The 21,638-nt window shown below is 38.3% G+C and overlaps 3 protein-coding genes across 5 annotated transcripts in view; 1 reads left to right on the top strand and 2 right to left on the bottom strand.

Annotated features, from left to right (window-relative positions):
- Window positions 1–21,638, bottom strand: part of LOC144654264 (uncharacterized) — a 40,003-nt gene that overhangs the window by 6,569 nt on the left and 11,796 nt on the right. For all 3 annotated transcript variants that reach the window (XM_078514366.1, XM_078514348.1, XM_078514356.1), the window contains 12 exons: window positions 21,460–21,531; window positions 20,363–20,437; window positions 17,878–17,949; window positions 17,325–17,390; window positions 15,339–15,410; window positions 14,940–15,011; window positions 4,398–4,469; window positions 3,933–4,004; window positions 3,145–3,216; window positions 2,973–3,044; window positions 2,519–2,590; window positions 1,361–1,417 (listed from right to left, as the gene is read on the bottom strand). In XM_078514366.1, the coding sequence (XP_078370492.1) occupies window positions 1,361–1,417; window positions 2,519–2,590; window positions 2,973–3,044; window positions 3,145–3,216; window positions 3,933–4,004; window positions 4,398–4,469; window positions 14,940–15,011; window positions 15,339–15,410; window positions 17,325–17,390; window positions 17,878–17,949; window positions 20,363–20,437; window positions 21,460–21,531 (846 nt within the window). The remainder of the gene's footprint in view (window positions 1–1,360; window positions 1,418–2,518; window positions 2,591–2,972; window positions 3,045–3,144; window positions 3,217–3,932; window positions 4,005–4,397; window positions 4,470–14,939; window positions 15,012–15,338; window positions 15,411–17,324; window positions 17,391–17,877; window positions 17,950–20,362; window positions 20,438–21,459; window positions 21,532–21,638) is intronic.
- On the top strand, window positions 7,727–11,213 carry LOC144636345 (uncharacterized). Its single transcript, XM_078495536.1, has 3 exons — window positions 7,727–7,928; window positions 8,037–8,350; window positions 8,868–11,213. The coding sequence occupies exons 1-3, from the start codon at window positions 7,727–7,729 to the stop codon at window positions 11,211–11,213; spliced, it is 2,862 nt and encodes a 953-aa protein (XP_078351662.1).
- Window positions 11,463–13,264, bottom strand: LOC144654538 (uncharacterized). The gene has a single exon (XM_078514700.1). The coding sequence runs from the start codon at window positions 13,261–13,263 to the stop codon at window positions 11,566–11,568; it is 1,698 nt and encodes a 565-aa protein (XP_078370826.1). The 5' UTR covers window position 13,264; the 3' UTR covers window positions 11,463–11,565.

The raw sequence follows: 21,638 nt of genomic DNA, 5'->3' as shown, positions 1-21,638 counted from the left end.
TGACAATAGTGGCCTAAAACTTTGAAAACGTCTGGCAGACGTTTTCAAATTTGACAAAGTTAACTGGAAGAAAACCATTTTTAAAACATTCATTATATTTATTCACACCTTGTAGAATGGATTTATGCCTTTTTTGTTGTTCAAAGGCTTTGTTGTTGATAATGAGTGTACCCTCAAAAGTCTACCATAGTTAATACCAAAACGTATAATAATTCCTTTTAAACTGCCCCTTAAAATCTCCCATGTAACTTTAACTCTTATATTCAAAATTAACTAACATTAACATTTATTAACAAAATAAAATCAACATCTTCGAAGATATGAATATTTTTTTAAAAGAACTAAAAAAGCATTGGCAGACGAATCAGTGGTTGAAAACACAATTCATAGCAGAAACAAAACAAATCGAATCAAAACCTTTATCTGTCTGTACCCTCCAGTTCAATTCAGTTTATTTCTCTTTATTGATGATCAATTCAAAGCAATTCCTGGCGGAATTAATCAAGCCTCCACTTGCAGAAAATACTACATGTTGGCCCGAGGAACATTCGGCGTTTAATGTGGTTGGTATCGGTTTTAAGCACTTTAAAGCCTTTATTCTTTAACGAGTCAGAACAACATGCTACAAAAGTGGTATCAAATTAATGCCCAGTGACTGGCAAATGCGTTTTGGTTATTTTATTGACGTCACCGGTTAAATGTTTAAAGCTCAAAAATGAGCTCGTTAACCCTTTTTTTTATTATTGAACATCGATCAACATGTTAAAATAAACTTTCTGCAAAGTTAAATAAAATATATACGAGGCAGCTTCAGAGCCACCTTAAATTTTTGAAAAAATATTTCATAACATTATTATAGAAGTTACTAATAAAAATTTTGTAGTACTGACCCGTCAAAGTATAAGAGCTGGAAAGTGCTGAAAACCGATACCAGTCACCTTAAAGATTATCCCAATCGTTGACAAATCATTTGTGGTAGTCTTCCAAAATGTACTCATTGCAGGCCCGGCTATCTACAATATTTTATATTTTGTAAGTGTATCACGTGAAGCCCTTTTAGACATTGGTTTTTGTGAATGGGGAAACGACGGACCGACGTGATCAAGTTTTAGGCCACATCTTTCCCATCTGTCCGTAGTCAAACCACGTTTTAATAATTTTTTGACAAAAAATCTTGGTGACGACGCTACCCCTTTAAATGAGGACATATTAATAAAACCATATTTAAAAAATTAAACAATATTGGTTATATATATAAAACTAAACGTATATAAAAAAATAACAACAACAATATATAACCCAACAGCAACCTGAAACAAGACACATGTGCATTGATGTTTTTAGTTTGTTTTTTACTTACATTAAAACAGTATATATTCCTGGATGAAGCTTTTGAAAGTTTTTGCACGAAGCAATTCTGCAATAAAACAATTTTTGTTAAATGGTTGTTTTCTTAATGGAAATCCCTTTGTATTCCTGCCGTTTAATCGGGTCTAGAAGACAAATCAGACCTCTCCCACAACTCTGGAAGACAAGCTGCCCTATAACTTATAATTTGGCAGAACTACAAATGATTAGAATATTTTATGTAGACTATGTAGCAAAATCACTGCCGGATGGTAATGCATATGAGCAGACCATTATTTGTAGGCAGTTTTTGCAGATCACGTGGCGGGCTTTCAGCCAATGAAAGAAATGGAAAAAATGCATCCAAATGATAGAATCCAGTTATTGAGTAGTACAATACTATTACATTCCAAACATATCCCCCCCCCCCCCCACCTCATCACCCCCTTCCGGCGAAAAAAATAAGCCCTTCTGAATATAGCCCCATGGGCTAATGGTTAGTATAACAAACCTTTAAAGAAAGATACAACTACTCCAGTTATATGCTCTTTCTATGTGCTTTGCTTTTTTTATAAATAACTTAGCGAGCACGACGGAAAAGCCACAAGGAAACAAGAGGTCTAAATGATTGCTTATGTTAAGTCGGCATTCGTGAGAAACGAAATCTTTGCATTGGAACTTAATTACGGTATTTATTTTTGTTATAGCGGAGCTCCCAGCGGCCCGAAGGGCCGCAGAGCAGAGCCCTATACCCATAGAAAATTAACAAACCTATGCTTTCGGTTTTTCATGGACATCATGGCTAGCGGCATGGTTCGGAGGCGCTTGCACCCTAGCGACGACGTCGCCCCAACATGGCGGCCATACGCCAGAAATAGGTTATAGGTTATTGTTAACGTCAGCTCACATCTTTGATATTGCACATTCATGTCATGGCCAATTGACAGCTGTCAAAACAAGGTATACGCTGACCAGTATCACATGAAATCATCGAGATCGATTTTTTAAGTTTACCGCTGACCAATTAATGGTTTATATTGGATCGCAGGCTCAAGTGCTATATTTTTTTCTGTTATCGGTCAGTAAATTCGGATTTACGAAAGGGGCGAAGTAAATAACCGGGGAGCCCCGCTTTTAGGATTGGCTATATCTATTTAATATTTGCACTAACAATGTAACGTTGGATTCCATTTTGTTGAACATCTTTACCGGTAGTGACCTTAAAGGATTGTCAAAAAGCGTCCTAAAAACAGAATAACATAGCAAAGATAAATAATAACCGGTGCCGGATAAAGATAGTTTTTTCTAGATACTTAATTAGATGCTTATTGTATCAAAGTCGACTTAATTACTAGACAGATTAAGGTCATTGCCCTGTTTTGCATTGCGCATCCTTACTGCGCAGAATTCTATGCGTAAATAGCGCGCTCACATAAACAAAATGGCGCAAAGTTTGGTTGAAAATCTATGTTCATTTCTATTTCAGGGTAATGACCTTCAACGATTTTACCATTTTACCATCTCAACAGGACTAAACTGGACTGACCAAGGCTCTCCATTATCTCACAAACTAGACCAATAAAACGCGATTAAAACAGACAGTTTTTGTATTTCAAATAACTCACAAGGTTCTAAGGCCGTTGAGACAAGGAAAGGCGTTACCATCTATTTTTTTGATTGCGTTGCCATGGAGAAACCTACAAATAATAAGACAGACTGTGTTACAGCAATGAAATACAAGTTCTAGTTCCATTGTTGTTGTTATTTTTGAAAAACGCTGCTTCTTTTTATACTTACAAAATTTGTAATAATTGGTTGTCAGCAAAAGTGCCTTCAGGAATAAAAGCTAGACTGTTGTTAATCATCGTCCTTCAACAAAATAGAGAGATATAATGCATAATTATAATTTAATAATAGTATTTTCTGGTAAAAATATTTATGGTAACAATTATAAACTGTAAATAATAAGGATGGTAAATTTTAAGCTCGGTAATAAATAATGAAGATGAAGTGTTCAACATAACTCGAGCATGGGACAAAGAAAAATTCTGAGTTCCCGACGGGAATCGAACCCATGGCCTCCCAGATACCGGTTGGGCGCTCTAACCAACTGAGCTATGAGAGACTCGTTGTGAGCTGGGTCATTTTACTAGGTTGATAAGTGACACGCGTCCTGCATACTGCTAGGATCAGCAATGTCGAATTCATCAAGTTTGTAGTAAATAATAAAGATGGTAAATTTTAAGCTCGGTAATAAATAATGTCCCATGCTCGAGTCATGTTGAACACTTCATCTTCATTATTTATTACCGAGCTTAAAATTTACTTGATAGTGTCAGCAAAAGTATTGAAAAGGAAATGATTTTCTGTTGATTTTAATTGAAGGGTATAAATTAAAAAAAGTCTCAATTTTTTTTGCGAACAATTCAAAACAAAAACCAATCATATATCATTAGCTTACAGTTTCACTGTGTTGTATCTACTTTAAGCATCAAAACAGATATAAGTGTTAATAAAAGCTATATATATACCAAACTTTAAAGCTTATCACATACTTAAATATGACATGGGAATTAGTCACTTACAATATCCGTAGATTCTTAAGCCCAGCCAAAGTACGATTGTTGATTTGTGAGATAAAATTAAAGCTTAACAACCTTTGGGATAAAAGACAAAAAAATCAATACATCTCTGTATTCTCAAGTGTTAGTAATCAATTACCATCAATTATAAGTGAAGTAATTTTGCAACGTCAGCGACTACTTGTGAAAACTAGTTCGTAGCGAAATCTTTGTCGACTAGAATTTGAGATTAAAAATAACCTGCGTGGTAAAAGCAAATTTCTCCCATGCCAAACAAAGTCATAATAAGTTTTGATTAATGAAAGTCTCTCGCCAACTGCTCGTAGAAGTTCTGATTCTAACGGTAGAGTATCACTAAAATCGATGGTAGGCTGCAACTACGTTTTCAAATGGAAAACATATTCAGTATTTTTTTAATACCATTAGTATCAAATCAAGTCTTGTATTAAATAAAATCATTTCGCTTACAGCATGGCTAATTCGTTGCAACCAGAAAACGCTTCATTTGGTAAGGAAAGAAGCTTATTGAAGGACAAATCCCTGAAAAGAAAAAAAGTGTAATCAGTGTTATAAGATATTTTAAAGTGTAATTTAATAATTATTCCACGCGTGCGTGTATGTAATGGTAAATAGCCAACGAGGCGTATTGTTCCGAGCTGGCTATATCTATCTCATATCCAACAAACGCGAGTGGAATAATCAGTTCTATTTAAAACACAAAAAGAATTGCAATATTTGAGCTCCCCGGCTGTTCTCGTTGACGCTTTCGCCTACCATTTTGTTGCCTTGGTACCATGGCGTGTAAACCAACAAAAGTCAGAATTTGCAATATGCCATCATTAAGGGCGTTCGCGCCAAAATTTTCTACTTAATATATTTCTTTAATTTTTTTGTTGCGGTCAGATAATGAGCTACTTGTAACAGAAATGCAAAAAAAAAAAGTTGGGGTCACCGACTTCGTTTCGGAGAGAAGGTGTTTGGAAAACTACCCTGATTTTGAAAAATTGGCGCACGTAATTCAGCATGGTTTACAGGGTCTATATTTGAAAATATCAAAGATGAGTAAACGGAGGCTAACGATCTTAGTCACATTTTGTAGAAGTGCGTCTGTTGCGTAAATAATTCCTAGTTTTGCCATCTTTTTTGTAAAACTTAATCCCGGAAAACGCATTTGAAATTGTCGGACGGAAAAAAGGAAAGCTCAAAAAGCGGAATTCAAACCGTCAGTGTGACAAAAAAATCAAAATTCCACTCGATAGTTTTTTTTTCATTTTCTCGCAAAACGTAGATATTAATTAACAAAAGTGATCCGTTAGGAAAAAACTAGGGGTCACCGACCATTTAAGAGAGCAAATTGCAAGCGTAGCTTGCGGAACGGCAACACACCCTATATGTTCTTAAACATTTTACTCAGCGCGCGCGCTCTAAGTATGACGTGGCATGGCATTGCGACATGAATTACGTGCACAGTAGGGTTGCGCATAAACAATTAGCGCGAACGTCCTTAATTAGGAGCGATATGTTATTTTAAAGGACATTGGATGAGCCAAAGCAAACGTCATTTTTGAAAATAATTGTCTTTGTTTTTGGTTTCCAAAGTGCTTAGCGCACAAACACATATCTTACGCCATTGCACAAAACTTTTGGTGTCGCTGGTTTTTGATTTAGCGAAGAATGGAAAGGAAGGGAGGGAGGAAGTAAAGAAAGGAAGGAAGGGAGGAACGAAGGAAGGAAGGAAGGAAGGAAGGAAGGAAGGAAGGAAGGAAGGGAGGAAGGAAGGAAGGAAGGAAGGAAGGAAGGAAGGAAGGAAGGAAGGAAGGAAGGAAGGGAGGAACGAAGGAAGGAAGGAAGGGAGGAACGAAGGAAGGAAGGAAGGAAGGAAGGAAGGAAGGAAGGGAGGAAGGAAGGAAGGAAGGAAGGAAGGAAGGAAGGAAGGAAGGGAGGAACGAAGGAAGGAAGGAAGGGAGGAACGAAGGAAGGAAGGAAGGAAGGAAGGAAGGAAGGAAGGAAGGAAGGAAGGAAGGAAGAAAGGAAGGAAGGGAGGAAGGAAGGAAGGAAGGAAGAAAGGAAGGAAGGGAGGAACGAAGGAAGGAAGGAAGGGAGGAAGGAAGGAAGGAAGGAAGGAAGGAAGAAAGGAAGGAAGGGAGGAAGGAAGGAAGGAAGGAAGAAAGGAAGGATCGTTTCCCAAAAAATTTGTTCCCTTGGAAATTTTGACTTTCTTCTCTACAAATAGCTATTTGATACGGGTTTTAATCCATCTGGCTAATGACGCAGTAGGTAAACATGGCATTTTGACAGTTTTCGAGTTGAACTAAATTTGCACGCCAATGTTAAAAGCATCAGTTGATGGTTTGTAATCTGAAGTAAGGGAACGCAAAAAAGGGGCCCAAACGTTCCCCTTAATGTCAACCTAACAGGTACACTACAATTTCCGTCAAATCCGTCAAATCCGCCGTATTTAAAAAGAAATGACCACTGTCGAACTGCCACATCAATCTGGAAGTTCAACCCCTTGTTAAAAATCTATAGATAGGGCGGATTTCACGGATTTCGCGGAAAAGATAAGATATCTTATTTAATACTTCCATTTTAAACTGTAAATATCTTATATTATTAATATATTCTATTTTCATTGTTAAAAATATTTACAGTTTAAAGAAGAAGTATTAAATAAAGAAGTCATGACTTTTCCGTCAAATCCGTGAAATCCGCCGTGTTCAAAAAGAAATGACCACTGTCGAACTGCCACTTCGATCTGGAAGTTCAACCTCTTGTAAGAAATCTATAGATAGGGCGGATTTCACGGATTTCACGGAAAAGATGAGATATCTTATTTAATACTTCCATTTTAAACTGTAAATATCTTATATTATTAATATATTCTATTTTCATTGTTAAAAATATTTACAGTTTAAAGAAGAAGTATTAAATAAAGAAGTCATGACTTTTCCGTCAAATCCGTGAAATCCGCCGTGTTTAAAAAGAAATGACCACTGTCGAACTGCCACATCGAACTGGAAGTTCATCCCCTTGTTAGAAATCTGTAAATACGGTGGATTTCACGGATTTCACGGATATTTACTTCAGAAATGTGTGTTGAGTTGTTTTATTTTGTTATGTTATTTGACTTTTATCTATGTTTTTGCTTTGGCGATTCATGAAGTTCAGATTTAAGCTTAAGTTTAAAGCAACGTAAAATATTTTTACTTCTCATTAGAGCTGGAGCCAGTGGGTCATAAAGTGCAATTAGTAACCTTGGCACCTGTTACTGGGGTTTGCTGCAGTTGACACAACAAGTTTTTGTCCAAATCTTTTCATACCTCATTAGAAACTCTCTGAGGTATTACGCAGTACAGTTTTCTTTGTTTTGGTAGGATTATACCTCGCAAAATCTTGTATAAATATATATGCAGTTAGTAACCTTGGCACCCGTGATACAAATCATCATTAGTTTTTTGTTTGTGTGATATACAATGATGTCGGAAAGAAGTGTAAGATTCTTTGAGTTTGAACTAAGCTTGTTCAATGCGCTTAAATTGCTAATTTGCCTTCATTGTGAAGCAAACTTATTAAGCCAGCATGGCACTGCGGTTGACACAACAAGTTTTAGTTCAAATATTTTCATGCCTCGTTAGCAATTCTCTGAGGTATCTCTTGGTGCAGTTTTCGATCTCAAATTAGCACTTCTTCCCGTTCCCTTTGATGATTTCTTTGTTTTTGAAAATATATTCCTCGAGATTTCGCCAGTCGATTTGGTATAAAACCAGAACACCACTTGGAGTAAAATTAGTAGCAACATGAACAGAACACGATATCCATGTCGGCAACTCAACAGCCAAGCCATAAGAAGTGCTGCACTGTGCTACATAAGCCCTATAATCGCTGGAAAATGCAGCATTATCAGGGCACAATGCCTTTGCAAAGTCAACGAAGAAGGTTTAGAAACAACGTGGAATGACGTGTGTTTGAAGCGAGAAGCTTGCGACAAAGCAATAAGTGGTAAGTATTAGCATTCTAATAAAATCTTACACATCTTTGAATTTGGCGGTTGATGATATAAAGCTGTTTTGCTGAACGATGTTCTTGATCTTTTCTCTTTTTCCCCAGGAATTAAAAACGTCGCATTTTTCTTCAGTTCGATAAGTGCGCAAGGACGCAAGAAACCCCGAGGTAAAAATGGAGCAAACAACAACAAAGATGGCGACGAAAGCAACGACAGTGGCGACGATGTGACACCTAGCCAACTAGCCAGTAGCGCTACGCTTGAATTTATTTCGAATTACCCCACCGTTATAAACGACAGATTATTTCCGTCACTTAACTACTGGATTGCTCTCACTACGCCAAATGGTGCACCCGCCAACCCAATTACTATTCACCGTGCACTACTGGACATAAATGTGGACACAACAGCAAAACAGGTACACCAATATTTATTTTAACACTAAACTTCTCTGTTTGAGTCGCTTCACAACATTTGACGATTTAGAGCATTAAACGCTTCAAAGTTCGGCCTGTGATTTTGCAGTGCAATAAAGCGATAGTGCGTGCAAAGACATTAAGATAAAAAATAGGTTAACCCTCGAACGTACAAGGGGCCATCCACTCCATCCCCCCCCCCCCCGATAAAGGTTGTTTTGGAATTTTGGAATGAAATTCATACACCCTTCCCCCCTGAACGATCGAGGGGGTATGAATTTGCTTGTACGTTCGAGGGTTAAAAGCGTTTGTATTTTACGTATCGAATACTTCTCAGCGAAAGCAAAGAATTGTCAATCAAACTGGAGAAACTACATTTGTTGATGTTTACAATTTTTTCCCCAATTTTTTACATGGCCCAAAGGACATAAATTAAAAGTCGAGTACGAATTGGACTGAAATGAATTTAGTTTCTCTACAAGCTCAAGTTGATCAAGCGATACAATTTACATTTGTTAGGTGCCCTGCTACGAAGGCAAGGAATCGGTTGCCATGAAAGAACTATTCCAGGTGCTTAAAGACCACAAGAATCCCATGATACAAGAACTAGTTAACAATTCTTATCAAACGTGCTTTCAAAGAGAAATGGAAACATTTTTTGGCGATTGTGATGTCGATTGCGATTGTGGCACAGAGAACGTTGCCAGATGTTGCCTTATTAATCCTTCCTACAGTTCCACGCTACAAAAAGCTATGATCAAACTTCGAGACGCAAAGCTGACGGTTGATCTGATTGGATTTAATGATGAAATCCAAAGCATTGGAAAAGGAGATGACGAAGCACGGCTTGGAGATAGTTTGACCGTTCTAATTAACGACATCGGCATAGCGATGAAAAAAATGCAGTATGCCCTCTTCAGAGGAAAGATTTACAAGAAGAAGGAAAATGCTAAGTACACATACGCCTACAAATGCGAAGTCAGTGCCTTCATTAACTGCATTGCGGCCAACGAAGCTTTTAAAGGAAGACTTTTAAAGAACATGAAGAGAGTGATAGACATCCTTGCCGACCCAGATTGCGAGGTGGTGCGACCGATTACCGTCGATTATAACCTCATTGAAGTGAATGCCGGTCGCTGCTGGTCTATCAAAGAAAGGCGCTTCATCGAAAGCCCAATACCGGAAGAGAAGATTGGCCTCGTTACGCCACGTGCTTTTACAAAGTACGATTCCCATGCAGATCCAGATCCCAAGTACTTCGGTGAAATTCTCGAAAACAGCCTCACCGACAGCGAAATCAGTGAATTCTGTGACGACTTTCTCAAGTTGCTAAACTTCAACCAGAAACGTCACAAAGACAGGGTACCATGTCTCATTGGGGACGCCAATAGTGGCAAGACGAGCCTTTTTCAACCCATACTTGGCCTGATCCATCATTCAAACATAGCGACCGTCACGAAACAGAGAGCCTTTAATAAAGCAATGATAACGAAATCCACCGAAGTTATCTTCATTGACGAAGCGTCCACATCGACTATGGAAATTGACGATTGGAAGATATTAACCCAAGGAGGTTATACAGCCGCTGATGTCAAGTACCAAACAGCTAAATCGTTTATTAACCGTTGCCCCATGCTATTGACTGCCCAACAGAAATTAAAGTTCAAACCCGAAGACCAACCAGCCATGGATAGAAGGCTTCGAAATTACACGTTCAAAAGTCTGCCAGCACCAAAGAAAAAAGCCGCAGAATGGTTGAGAAAACATCCAATGCACTGTGTGGCCTGGGCGGCGGAAAAAGCACGTCGGGCGGCCAATGATGACTCAGAGGACTCAGAGGACAGTGACGAAGAAGAAGTAGTTAATATAGATGGTACACTTCCAGAGAGCGAGAAGGAAGCCCTCAGAAATATGTCTCTGGCGGATGCATTAGGAAGCACAGTCGAAGAGAACAGTGGCGAACATGCCATGATAGATGAAAGTGGAGCCGAACGAGACAGCAGCAGTGATGAATGTGTTAGCCAAGACCAAGATGAAATAGTCACTGCGTTGAAGAAAGCGCTCGAGCAGTGTTCGCCAACATCTCTCCGTCACCGCCAAGTCTCTCAACTGTTGGAAACGCGACTCAAAGAAGTTCAGTTATTGCAGCAGTTTGAAGAGAGAGCCTACGAAGAAAGACAACAGAACCTTATATCCAGGGGCGTCGCGGAGGAGCATGTGGGATTGCTTTCCAGAGATAGTTCTGATCCCTTGCCCACGCCGATCCAACGCGACTTAGATAAAGGAAGAGTTCAGGCACAGCGAGAAGAATTGTTGACCAAAAGAAATCGAGCGAAAGAGGCATTCAAAGCACCCTGGCTGCAAGAGACCGAGAGAGAACTGCACCGATGCACCACAACCCTTCCTTCAGTGTCAGATCGAGCAAGAAGGGCATCGATGGAAGCATACCGCGAGGTGTTGCAAGACAAAATAAAGAGCCACCATTACAACTTGGGCACTTTAAAGTGCGAGTTCGCGTTGGAAGAAAGGAGAAGATGGTGCTGCACCGAGGGCCTCTTGAAAAAAGAACACAGACATCTGGTGACTAGTCTATTCCAGATATTACCAATAATCGAAGACCTCGGTGAATCGTCACAACAAACACAACAGCAATCTTCACCACCTCCCCTGGAGGCTGAAAAGAGCAGTGACGACGAGGCTGACTTCTTCAAAACGCAAGAGTCCCGCAAGCAAGTGAGTGGCACGGCTCCAGCACGTCTCCGCCCAACTCCTCAGAAGAAAAGGAAGTCCACTGGTGGAAAAGGGAACCCAAAAAAGAAACCTTCCACCAGGCCAATTACAAGCTGGTTTCCAAGTCAAAACTAGTTCTATTCAAAGCAAACTACATGTGTGTTGAAATTCCGAGAGTGATATTTTTTTTCCAAGAGTACCACTAACTAACTACAATAAAGAACAGTGCATTAGGTACAAAGAATATGTTGCAAGCACTGCAGTGAATGTAATTTCTTTATGTCATTTGTACAATTAAAAAAAACGTGTGAGACTAAGGATAATTTTTTTTGGCGATGTATATTTTAAACATATATACAGTAATAATTAAAGTCAAGTTATCAGCTAACATATTGTCTTTAGTAGTCTTAGTAATCACAAATTGGGCGCATTCGATTTCTAAGGAGAATCTTTTGCGATCATGTTAGTGTTGTCCTTGCCTCGGTAATTAAACTAGCTGCATTTTCATTCCAGCCCTTTTCTTCAGCGAGTCCGCCGTTCTTCCTTCTTGAAATTTGAAATCAGGATCCCTCAAAATAGCGGTCCACTGTCCAAACCCGTGCTGACTTATCCCTTCCTTTAGAAAATCATCCTCTTCTTTCGTAAATTTCAAAACGTGGCGAGTTTTCCTCTGAAGGTGCAAGTTACCTTTTGTAAGGGCATCCTTTCCAGGGGTCGAGCTTTGGTTACATCGAGCTGTTTCAACTGAGGGCCCTGAGCTTGAAGTTGAACCGCCAAGTCTTGCGTGTACGTCATCGTCTACTTCGGATCCCTTGGTACCTTGAAGTTTTTGCAGACACTCGTGACCCTTCAATGCAACTTCTCGAGATCTTTGCTTTTGATAGTGAACTTTAGCAACGACAGAGCTGTGTTTCTGGTCCTCAGACAAAAACCTTTGCTCTTCGCTAGTGAGCTGATTGAGGCTTTGCGTTTCGACGATTTGGCGATAACGTGTGGGATGAATGTACTTTCCAATTGCATCAAAAACCAGTTTGCTCATAGTTTCGCCCAATTTGCCGTGCTGACCTCCATTTCTGGTGACGAGAACGAAATCACACTGGGGTTTAAGCAACGGTCTAACGTTCGAGATGTAGCCGTTAAGAACGTGCATGTTAGCGTCGGTCAGAATCAAAGAATCGAAGCCATATTTTCCAGCCGTCTTGAACGTTTTCTGATCGATAAATCCACCGTTTTCCTTTGCTGTGGCAATCATGTCCACCGTCAAATATTGGTAAGTCATGGGCCGCGATCCCTTCACCTTGATGAACAGATACATGGCTACAAATTTCGTGGCAAATGTTAAGTCTGAGGGGTTAACTTGGGCTGGACTGGTTTTGCACATTTTCACTGTATTTTCGTAACGCGGCAGATGAAATTTCACCACCTCCAACAACTCCTCCATTGTTGCCCAGTGCCCTCTTGCTTCCAGAGTGTCGATGTCTAAATCTTGTGTCCACTGCAATCTCATCATCTTTGCAACTGTTTTTCGGGCTCTCTTGAGGTACAACTCCGTCGTAGAAAACTTTCTTAGAACTGCTTCTGATGCGCCATGAAGTTTTCTGAAGTCGATCAATTCAGAAATTGCATCTATGTAGCCCAAACGCCCACCATGGCCGAGTTTACATACATCTTGTAAGTAGTCGATAAACTTAAACAACAAATTTGGAGAACACAAACTAAAGTCGATCACTTCAAACGTTAACTCCTCTTCATCTTCACAGCAAAATCTGAGAAATTTGAAGCACCTTGTCACTATCTGTTGAGCGGCACGATCTTTCTTACAACCGCCAGCACTTCCTGTCAACCATTTCGTGAATACTTCGCCAATGTTACATGATAATGGAAATGAAGAAAGTAACTTCACGTTGCGCTCTGTGGTTTCGCTTGTCTCATCTTCATTTTTTCCAATCGTCAGCGACTTTGTTACTTGTTTAGAATCGGGCCTTTCGTCAAAATAAAAGAACCAATTGTGCTTAGTGCTTACGTGTTTTCTACAGCCTCTCTGACTTTGAAATCCATCATGTTCACACTCTTGTATCGGGCAATGGTACAAGCTGTCTGCTTCATCTTTTTCCAAGTGAAGCCGCTTTGGTTTGGGTAATGCTCCTTGGACATCTGACCAATTGACTTTGCACTTCTTGCTCATTTTTCCCTTTAAACAACATGTGGCTAACACAATCACCTATAAATCTTAGCCGAAACAAAGGCCGTTTCAACTTGCCAAAACATGTCCTTGCTTGCCCACGCTCATTACTATTGTGTAAAATTCATGACAGTGAGATACAACCCAAACTTGCCCAAGCCGGTCTGTACGCGCCTTTTTCAATTCAGGGACACAATACATAGTTAACGCACCGATAAATCGGAACAAAACAGTCCTAACTTTAATCCTGACCGATGAATTTGGGAACATTATGTTCCATACGCAAATGGGACCACGGAACAAAAAAGTCCGACATACCACTTTTGGAACAAAATGTTCCATTAGCAGATATAAAATCGGAACAATAATGTCCAAAACTTGTTCCTGTTTACCAATTTCGGAACAATATGTTCCATTCACAGATAGCAAAATCGGAACAAACAGTCTTTCTTTATTAATTTCGGAACAATGTGTTCCACGCACAAATAGGAACTCGGAACAAAACAGTCCTAATTTATCAAGTTAGGAACAATGTACTCCATCACAAATAAGAACTCGGAACAATACAGTCCTAATTTATCAAGTTAGGAACAATGTGTTCCATGCACAAATAGGAACTCGGAACAAAACAGTCCTAATTTATCAAGTTAGGAACAACGTGTTCCATGCACAAATAGGAACTCGGAACAAAACAGTCCTAATTTATCAAGTTAGGAACAATGTGTTCCATGCACAAATAGGAACTCGGAACAATACAGTCCTAAATCACTCATTTGGGAACAATGTGTTCCACTTGCAGTCGACAACTCGGAACAAAACGTTCTTGTCTTACCTTACAGGGAACGCTATGTTCCTACTCTGTAAAAAGCTGGTCCTCTTAAGGTTAATAGGAACACAAAAATGAGGAACACTCGATCCTAGAGGAACGTTCCTTTACAAATATCGGAACAGCCGAAAAAACTTAAAATACGTGAAAAAAAACCCAACAAGTTCAGCTTTAAAGCTAAAAAAGCATATATTAAACGTTTAGGTAAAATAGAACCAAGCTTCAAAATCTAGAGCACTTTGATGTTCTCGAAGGCAGTAAAATAAACCCTGGAAAAATTTTGGGAAATGTAGAGGAAGGAAGGAAGGAAGGGAGGGAGGGAGGGAAGAATGGATGAACGAACGAACGAACGAACGAACGAACGAACGAACGAACTAACGAACGAATGAATGAATGAATAAATGAATGAATGAATGAATGAATGAATGAATGAATGAAGGAAGGAAGAACGGAAGAAAGGAAGGAAGGAAGGAAGGGAGGGAGGGATGAATGAACGAACGAACGAACGAACGAACTAACGAACGAACGAACGAACGAACGAACGAACGAACGAACGAATGAATGAATGAATGAATGAATGAATGAATGAATGAATAAATGAATGAATGAATGAATGAATGAATGAATGAATGAATGAATGAATGAAGGAAGGAAGAACGGAAGAACGAAAGGAAGGAAGGAAGGAAGGAAGGAAGGAAGGAAGGAAGGACGGAAGAACGGAAGAACGGCAGGAAGGAAGGAAGGAAGGAAAGGAGGAAGGAAGGAAGGAAGGAAGGAAGGAAAAAGGAAGGAAATAAGATTAATTAAATGAAATATCGTGAATGGATACATTTAATTGTATTATCAAACTTACAAAGCCATTGTTACGGATATATTCTGAAAGATATTGACTGGTAGATGTTCTACTTTGTTGAATTTTAGGGATCTGAAAAAAAAAATGATAAAAGAAGACTGTGTCAAGTTATTAATAGGATTGGCTGTATTTGATCAGGAGTCTTTTTCTATTGGGGCAAAGAAAAATTATATTTTGTCCTGAATTTATACATTGACGTGCATTTGGGTATAATGCTTCTTTTTGTTTCATTAAAAAAATAAAACGAAAACTTCAAAAGTCAGGACTAATTCAAACCACTTCTAAACCAATTCTATGGTATTTGTAAAGCAATTTATCAAGATTTTATAACCACAAATGATCGCAAAGTAATACAGTATGTAAGAAATATGTATTATTCAAGATTTAGCTTTTACTCACAGATATGACACTTGTTTCAGTTTTGAAATTCCGAGTAGTGTTATATCCTTGATTTGGTTATCAGCTAAATTACTGAAAGAGAGGAAAATAACGTTAATAATGTTTTTTTTTCTTTCTCTTCTTTTTTTCCCTGTTTTTATTTTCTTTGAGCATGTCAGAGTTCAGAATCCGGAATTCTTGAATTGGATGACTTATTAGGCCCTGTCCAAACTGACCCGGGTAAATTTGTAAACGCATCTTTCTTTACCCGGTAGGCCAACCGTTCAAATTGATGTACATGTACCTTCCAAAAATGCTCTCCAAATTGGGCAAAACTGAAAACACCAGCTAGGTGGTGTAATGTGGACGGCGAAAACAGGCAAAACCGGGACTCTTTGAAAACGCTGACGTTAAATAGCCGTGTATTCTATATCAAAACAAAAGGTTCAATTAGCTTAACAATATCTCTGTGCATGCGTTGTACGTGTGTTGTCTGTTGAGCGTGCGATGAAGCGCATAGTTTTCAAATTAACCCGGGTTAATGTGGACAGGGCCTTTGGCTACATCCAGATAAGCCTGCAAAGCTTACGCTACTGTTTTGCTGACCATTTTGCTTTACTGCGTATCACTTTTTTCTGTAGAGCAAAGTAAATAACCCAAAGAAAGCGATTATTAAGCGGTTTTAGGCTGCAAAATAAATTGTGTGGATGTGCAAGCTACGATGGTCTACTCCGTTGAGAATTGCATGGCGGCACTTTGTGATTGATGCATCTAATTTTCATATTTTTTTTCCGTAAACGAAGGTCCCGTTAGTATTCAATCAATCAATCAATCAATCAATCAATCAATCAATCAATCAATCAATCAATCAATCAATCAATCAATCAATCAATCAATCTATCAATCGAAAATTTTATTTACGAGGGTCACACGAAATAGTTTTGCAACTAATAAATTTGTGGCCTTCTTAAATGTACTAAAATGTAGAGTAGAGCTTATGAATGACCTACAGGTTTTACAAAACAAAGCTGCGAAAATCATCCTGGGCAGACCACTTTATTCGTCAGCTTCTGATGCCCTCGTAGCTTTAAAGTGGCTTAACCCTGGCACAACGTAGATTTTATCATCGCTTTATATATGTTTATAAGTGTATAAATGGACTTATGGATCACTCTATGGAGTTACTAGCTAACAGGGACATTCATAGCTATAACACAAGGAATAAAGACATGCTTATGTAAATTTTGAGCGTAGCGTTCTTAGTAGGTTTTTTAGTTAATTCTTCAAGTTAGTTTTTAATAAAAGTTTTTAATTCTTAGGTATTTTTCGTTTTATTGTATATAGTCTTATTAAGTATTTTTAATTTTAGTTAGGACCTTTCTGAAAACCACTGTATAGTGAATGAAGGCTTCCTACTAAAAGATTATTATTATTATTATTTATTATTATTAAAAGTTAAAAATCTACTTAAAACAATAATAATATTTAAAATCGAGTTAAAATTTAATTAAAAGTGGAAATGTAAGTTAAAAATTTAAAAGCTAAGCTACAATGTTAATTCAAAAACTATTGCTAAAATATCTCAATCTAAAAAAAGAGTAAAAATCTTATTCTTGAGCTGAGAAAGAAGTCAGAGACCAAAGTTTGAATGCAAGACTTCTATTTATCTGTTGCTGAGCGATATTTGTCAAAACTTGCTGTATTCGTCGATTTCTCGAGGACTTTTCCTTTCCTAAGAAAAACTTTATTTCGGGGTATAATTTAAATTTAGTCGTTAAACGATGCCCAGACACATGTTTTGTCAAGGCACATATGGAATTATGTTTTACCAGGTGACTACGAAATCGAGGTTTTCGCGTACTCCTCCCAAAATGACGCACTTTGACAAAATGACCTTCACAGTTTTTCGTTTACGGCGCTTAATTTGTACAAAAAAAAAAAAGTAACGTGGACCGCTAGAAGGGAGAGAGTGCACGTGAAACCCGAGCATGCACTAGAATAACTTACAGATGTATCACTTGAGTAAGACCAGTTAAATTCGGCACAGATGTCAAATTGTTGTATTCAAGATACCTGAAATAACAATATCAATGAAAACGTGTTATTATTATTATTATTATTATTATTATTATTATTATTATTATTATTATCACTATAATTTTAAACGAAAATCCACAATTCATCTATTTACACGATCAATAAAGCGACTAAGAGTTCCAAGGATTTTTCGATGATTTCTCGGTTCCAGACCTTAAACCAGCTGACCGTGTTCAATTTTATCGGTTCCACTGAGACCACGTATTAAGAATTCAAAATGGCCGCTTCCAAACAAAAGACATGGGAGCAGCAGGAAAACAATTAATCTTTTATTCCTCCTCTTTGCTGATGCAAGGGCCCTCTGTGATGCTATTCTTGACCGTACTATTCAAAAGTACGGTCAAGAAGCGGATTTAAATTTTAATTCATGATATTTTACGATGAGAGGTGAAACTTTTCTTTAGCTTCATTTCCTCCTATTTTGCCGTGACGTTTCCAGCATTAAAGACAGAACGTGACTTACAAATCACTGAGTTTACTGAAACGAGTAAATGTTCCATCAGCTATTGACGTGAGAGCGTTGAATCTTAGTATCCTGTGGAAATTTTACCAAATCGTTAGCAAAAGATACACAAACAAGAGTTTTTCAAAAGGTATCCGGGAGGTTGTTAATTCCTAAAGTGAACTATAAGGGGATGATCTCCCGTAGTCTACCGAAAGGGCTACCTTTCTTTAGGCTGGTTGTATAAATGTGGGTAGGGATTCTACGAGTTGAAGACAAAAAGAAGCTCTTAGAGCTTACAACTGCGCGTGATCACGTGATCAACCTAGGGGATCCATGGAGGGGGGAATAAAGAAAAGATAAAGGAAAAATCTTGCACAGCTTGAATGTGAAATGGGGAAAAAATTAAAAAAGAAAAAAAGTTCACATTAACTCTATTCAGACCGGGGGGGGGGGGGGGGGCTTTTGAGGCCCGTGCTGACTTTGAACTTTTATAACTTTTTTAAGATCTAACCAAACGCTGCCACACTTTCTGAGTTTTCCTAAAATTTATCTGGCAACAAAGTGGTAGGGTTGGATGATGCGTCAGGAACTTGACATCACCATGGCAACGGCATTTTGACAGGCATGTTTTCCCAAATTTGTAATTTTGCGTTTTTCTGTTAATAAAAATCAACTTAAATGGCATTATTTTTACATTTTTACGGGTTTCAAGCACATTTTCATTCATTTTAAGTACTTTGCAATGATTTTGGGTGGTTTTCTGGCATTTTGGAAAAATTTTGAAATCCAAGATGGCGAATCCAAGATGGCGGCTGTTTTGACATGATGATGTAATTTTCACGTGATGTGACGTCACCACCCCACGTGACGTATACCAAAAGAAAGAGTTTTGGACGTACAATACATTCTATAAGTTTCATGGTGATTGCTTAAATATTCTGGAAGTTACATAGGAGGGGGCTTCCGAAGCCCCCCCCCGGTCTGAGAAGGGCCAAAAAAAGCCCGGTCTGAATAGGGTTAAAGTTGACCACCCGCATTTCCACCCCTCTTACCCTCACCGGCATCAAATAAATATGGTCCGCCCTCAAAAACCACCCGCTTTTGATACAAAACCCAATATTAAATTAACTCTGGTTTCACACCAGGAACGTAAGAATCCGTGAGAATCTCGACCGTTTTTTGTATCCCCACATAATACAGGTTGCCATGCAAAGTCGGCGAAGCTAGCCAGACGAAGTATGAAATAGTAATAATAATAATAATAATAATAATAATAATAATAATAATAATAATAATAAAATAATAATAAACCTTTATTTAACCACGATCTGTTTTAAAGCAAATACATGCTTGAGGGGTCGTGTGTACGTGTGACTAACTACCTACCTAAGAGAAATTAATATTACATTGTAATAAACTAAAATAAACGATATTATATTTAAATAAGAATAAGATTTAAAATTAAAAATCACACATGTGTTTTGGAGTTGTCTGGATTAACAAACTGCCAAAATTAAGTTTTTTAAATATGGGGTCCATTTTCGCCTTTTTGACACAAAATTCCATAAGACTGCACCTCTGTGCTAGATTGAGTTCTATAAAAAGGACGTTGAAAATCGTGGAACAACCGCTTTTTTGTGTTCTCTTAGGTTGTAGGGTCCGTATCTCCACGTTACTAAATCTGAAATCGTTTTAGGAATCTTTTCGATTACAATATTGTAAAACAGCTTAATAAGACTGAGTTTGTATAAATCGAGTATTGAGTCCCACTTAGTGATTTCCATCACCGTATCCGATGGTGTGTCCCATGACAAGTTGGAGATAATTCTCGCTGCCCTTCGATGCAATGTTTCAAGTGCTTGTATGTGTTCAGAGTTGTTACAACCCCCCCCCCCCCCCCAGACAATGATGCCATACGTAACAGACGGCAGTATGAATTTGAAAAAAGGTCGAGAAGAGCTCTTCTTTCCAGAAATGAACATTTGTTAAGGAGGTTTAACTTCTTAGAGAAATTTCTTTTCAGATCTGAAAGGTGTTTCGACCAGGTGAGCTTATGGTCTATGATGACACCTAGCAGCCTTATGTGGTGCACCCATGAGATTGTAGTCGAGCCAATTGTAATGAGGGGGTGTATATGTAATGTTATTTGAAATTCAACGATAATATGCACTTCTTACCGTTACAGCCGGGCGTAAGCCGCTAGAGCTTAATTGTCGCAGCTATTGAAACATTAAGCCAGTATAAACATTTCTACATCTCTTAGATGGGATGTCCCGGCTCCATATTTTTCGCTACCCTCTCCCCCCCACCTTTTTCTTTCAGATCATTCTGATAGTTTACTGGTAATCATTCATACCCCGGGCCCGAGTAAAGACTGAAATGTCTTGCACGAATACACAGCGCCTAATTATAAACTGGGACGGCTCGATGCACACAATTGAACAATTGAGCCATTATGAACTATTCCCTTAAACTAAATTAAGAACAAATAACTTGAACTTACAACTGCTTAAGATTATGAGATGATCCTTCTAAGGTACCTGGATCTATATGCGACAGCATGTTTAATCTAAGGTCACTGCAAAATAAAACGCAAACTTGCAATTCAATACAGTCTCTAAAGGTGGATTTCCACTGTCGCGTTTTTGTCCAAGCACGTTAACGTACGTGAAAATTATAAACGTACGAAAAAATGAAATTTTTACGCGCGCGATTACGTGCGTTGACTTTTCGTTGTCCAATTTCCAATGCCAAGTGTTTTTCTAGGTATTTACGTACGCTACACGCAGTATATGTACGTAGCGATCACGAGTGTTTTCGAAAAACTAAACTGAGTTCAACTTTTTCCGCGGATGTTTGCGCTTACGCAGCGATTTAATCAATCGTACCTTTGGATTTTGTCACATGACACCTTCTACCAAGTGGTGGAACGCCATTTTGTTTGAAATCGCCGTAGATTTACATGGGAAAACATTCAGATGTAAAAATTCTCAGCGAGGAAGTTCAAACATTTCCAGCAATAATTAATAAAACTGACTACAGACCCAAATTACACGAACGCAATAGTGAAAGAAAACGTTGATGTCAAGTCACATAGGCTGTGAACCAGGTCGCCTCAAATCTTTTTTTTTACTTTATGTTGTCTTTCGGAAGTATTTATAAAATGAACCGCGGTCATATTCCCGCATCTCTTTTACTAGCGTTGGGTATAAAGTGTTTTCAAGGCAGCCAGTTGGAACAAACAATACAAATTTGCATAAAAATGTTAATGATTTTTTTCCCAAAGGAATATCAGTTTATTGTTTCACTCCTCTAATATGGCCGCCAATAACCAATAACACACTTTATTCGCCAACTGATAATTCAGGATGACGGGCATTATAGGGTGTCCGTTTTATAGGGAGTTTTTTTTTTACAGTAAAACGACTGAAAAACGGCAGGGACTATCACAGGTGTCCGTCTTATGGAGGTGTACGTCTTATAGAGGTGTCCGTTAAGTGAGAGTTGACTGTACCATGGATTTGTCTTTTTCAAAATAGCAAACGACTTATTTTCAAAAATATATAATTATAAGCGCCAAGTTGAACTAAGCACACTTACAGAAACTGCAACTTTTTCATACTTCGGAAGGTTCCACTTTCAATGTGCTTTAGACTGCAGTTTGCCAAGTATCTATGAAAATAGTATTGTGTTAAAGGAAGTTAAAAATTAGAAGAATATGTTAAAAATATGATTGCATTTATATTACAAAAAAAAATCATTTTTAACCTTCTCGACAA

Source organism: Oculina patagonica, chromosome 1 (genome assembly GCF_052425735.1).
Source record: "Oculina patagonica isolate OP01 chromosome 1, crgOcupat, whole genome shotgun sequence".
NCBI lineage: Eukaryota > Metazoa > Cnidaria > Anthozoa > Scleractinia > Oculinidae > Oculina > Oculina patagonica.
Note: the sequence above shows the minus strand (reverse complement) of the source record. Positions and strands in the feature narration are given on the sequence as shown.

Bases quoted from the DNA above. Each gene is read 5' to 3' on its own strand.
- LOC144636345 (XM_078495536.1), top strand. From the start codon at position 7,727: ATGAACAGAACACGATATCCATGTCGGCAACTCAACAGCCAAGCCATA. The intron at 7,929-8,036 runs GTAAGTATTAGC...CTTTTTCCCCAG, and splicing joins TTGCGACAAAGCAATAAGTG to GAATTAAAAACGTCGCATTT. The intron at 8,351-8,867 runs GTACACCAATAT...TACATTTGTTAG, and splicing joins TGGACACAACAGCAAAACAG to GTGCCCTGCTACGAAGGCAA.
- LOC144654538 (XM_078514700.1), bottom strand. From the start codon at position 13,263: ATGAGCAAGAAGTGCAAAGTCAATTGGTCAGATGTCCAAGGAGCATTA.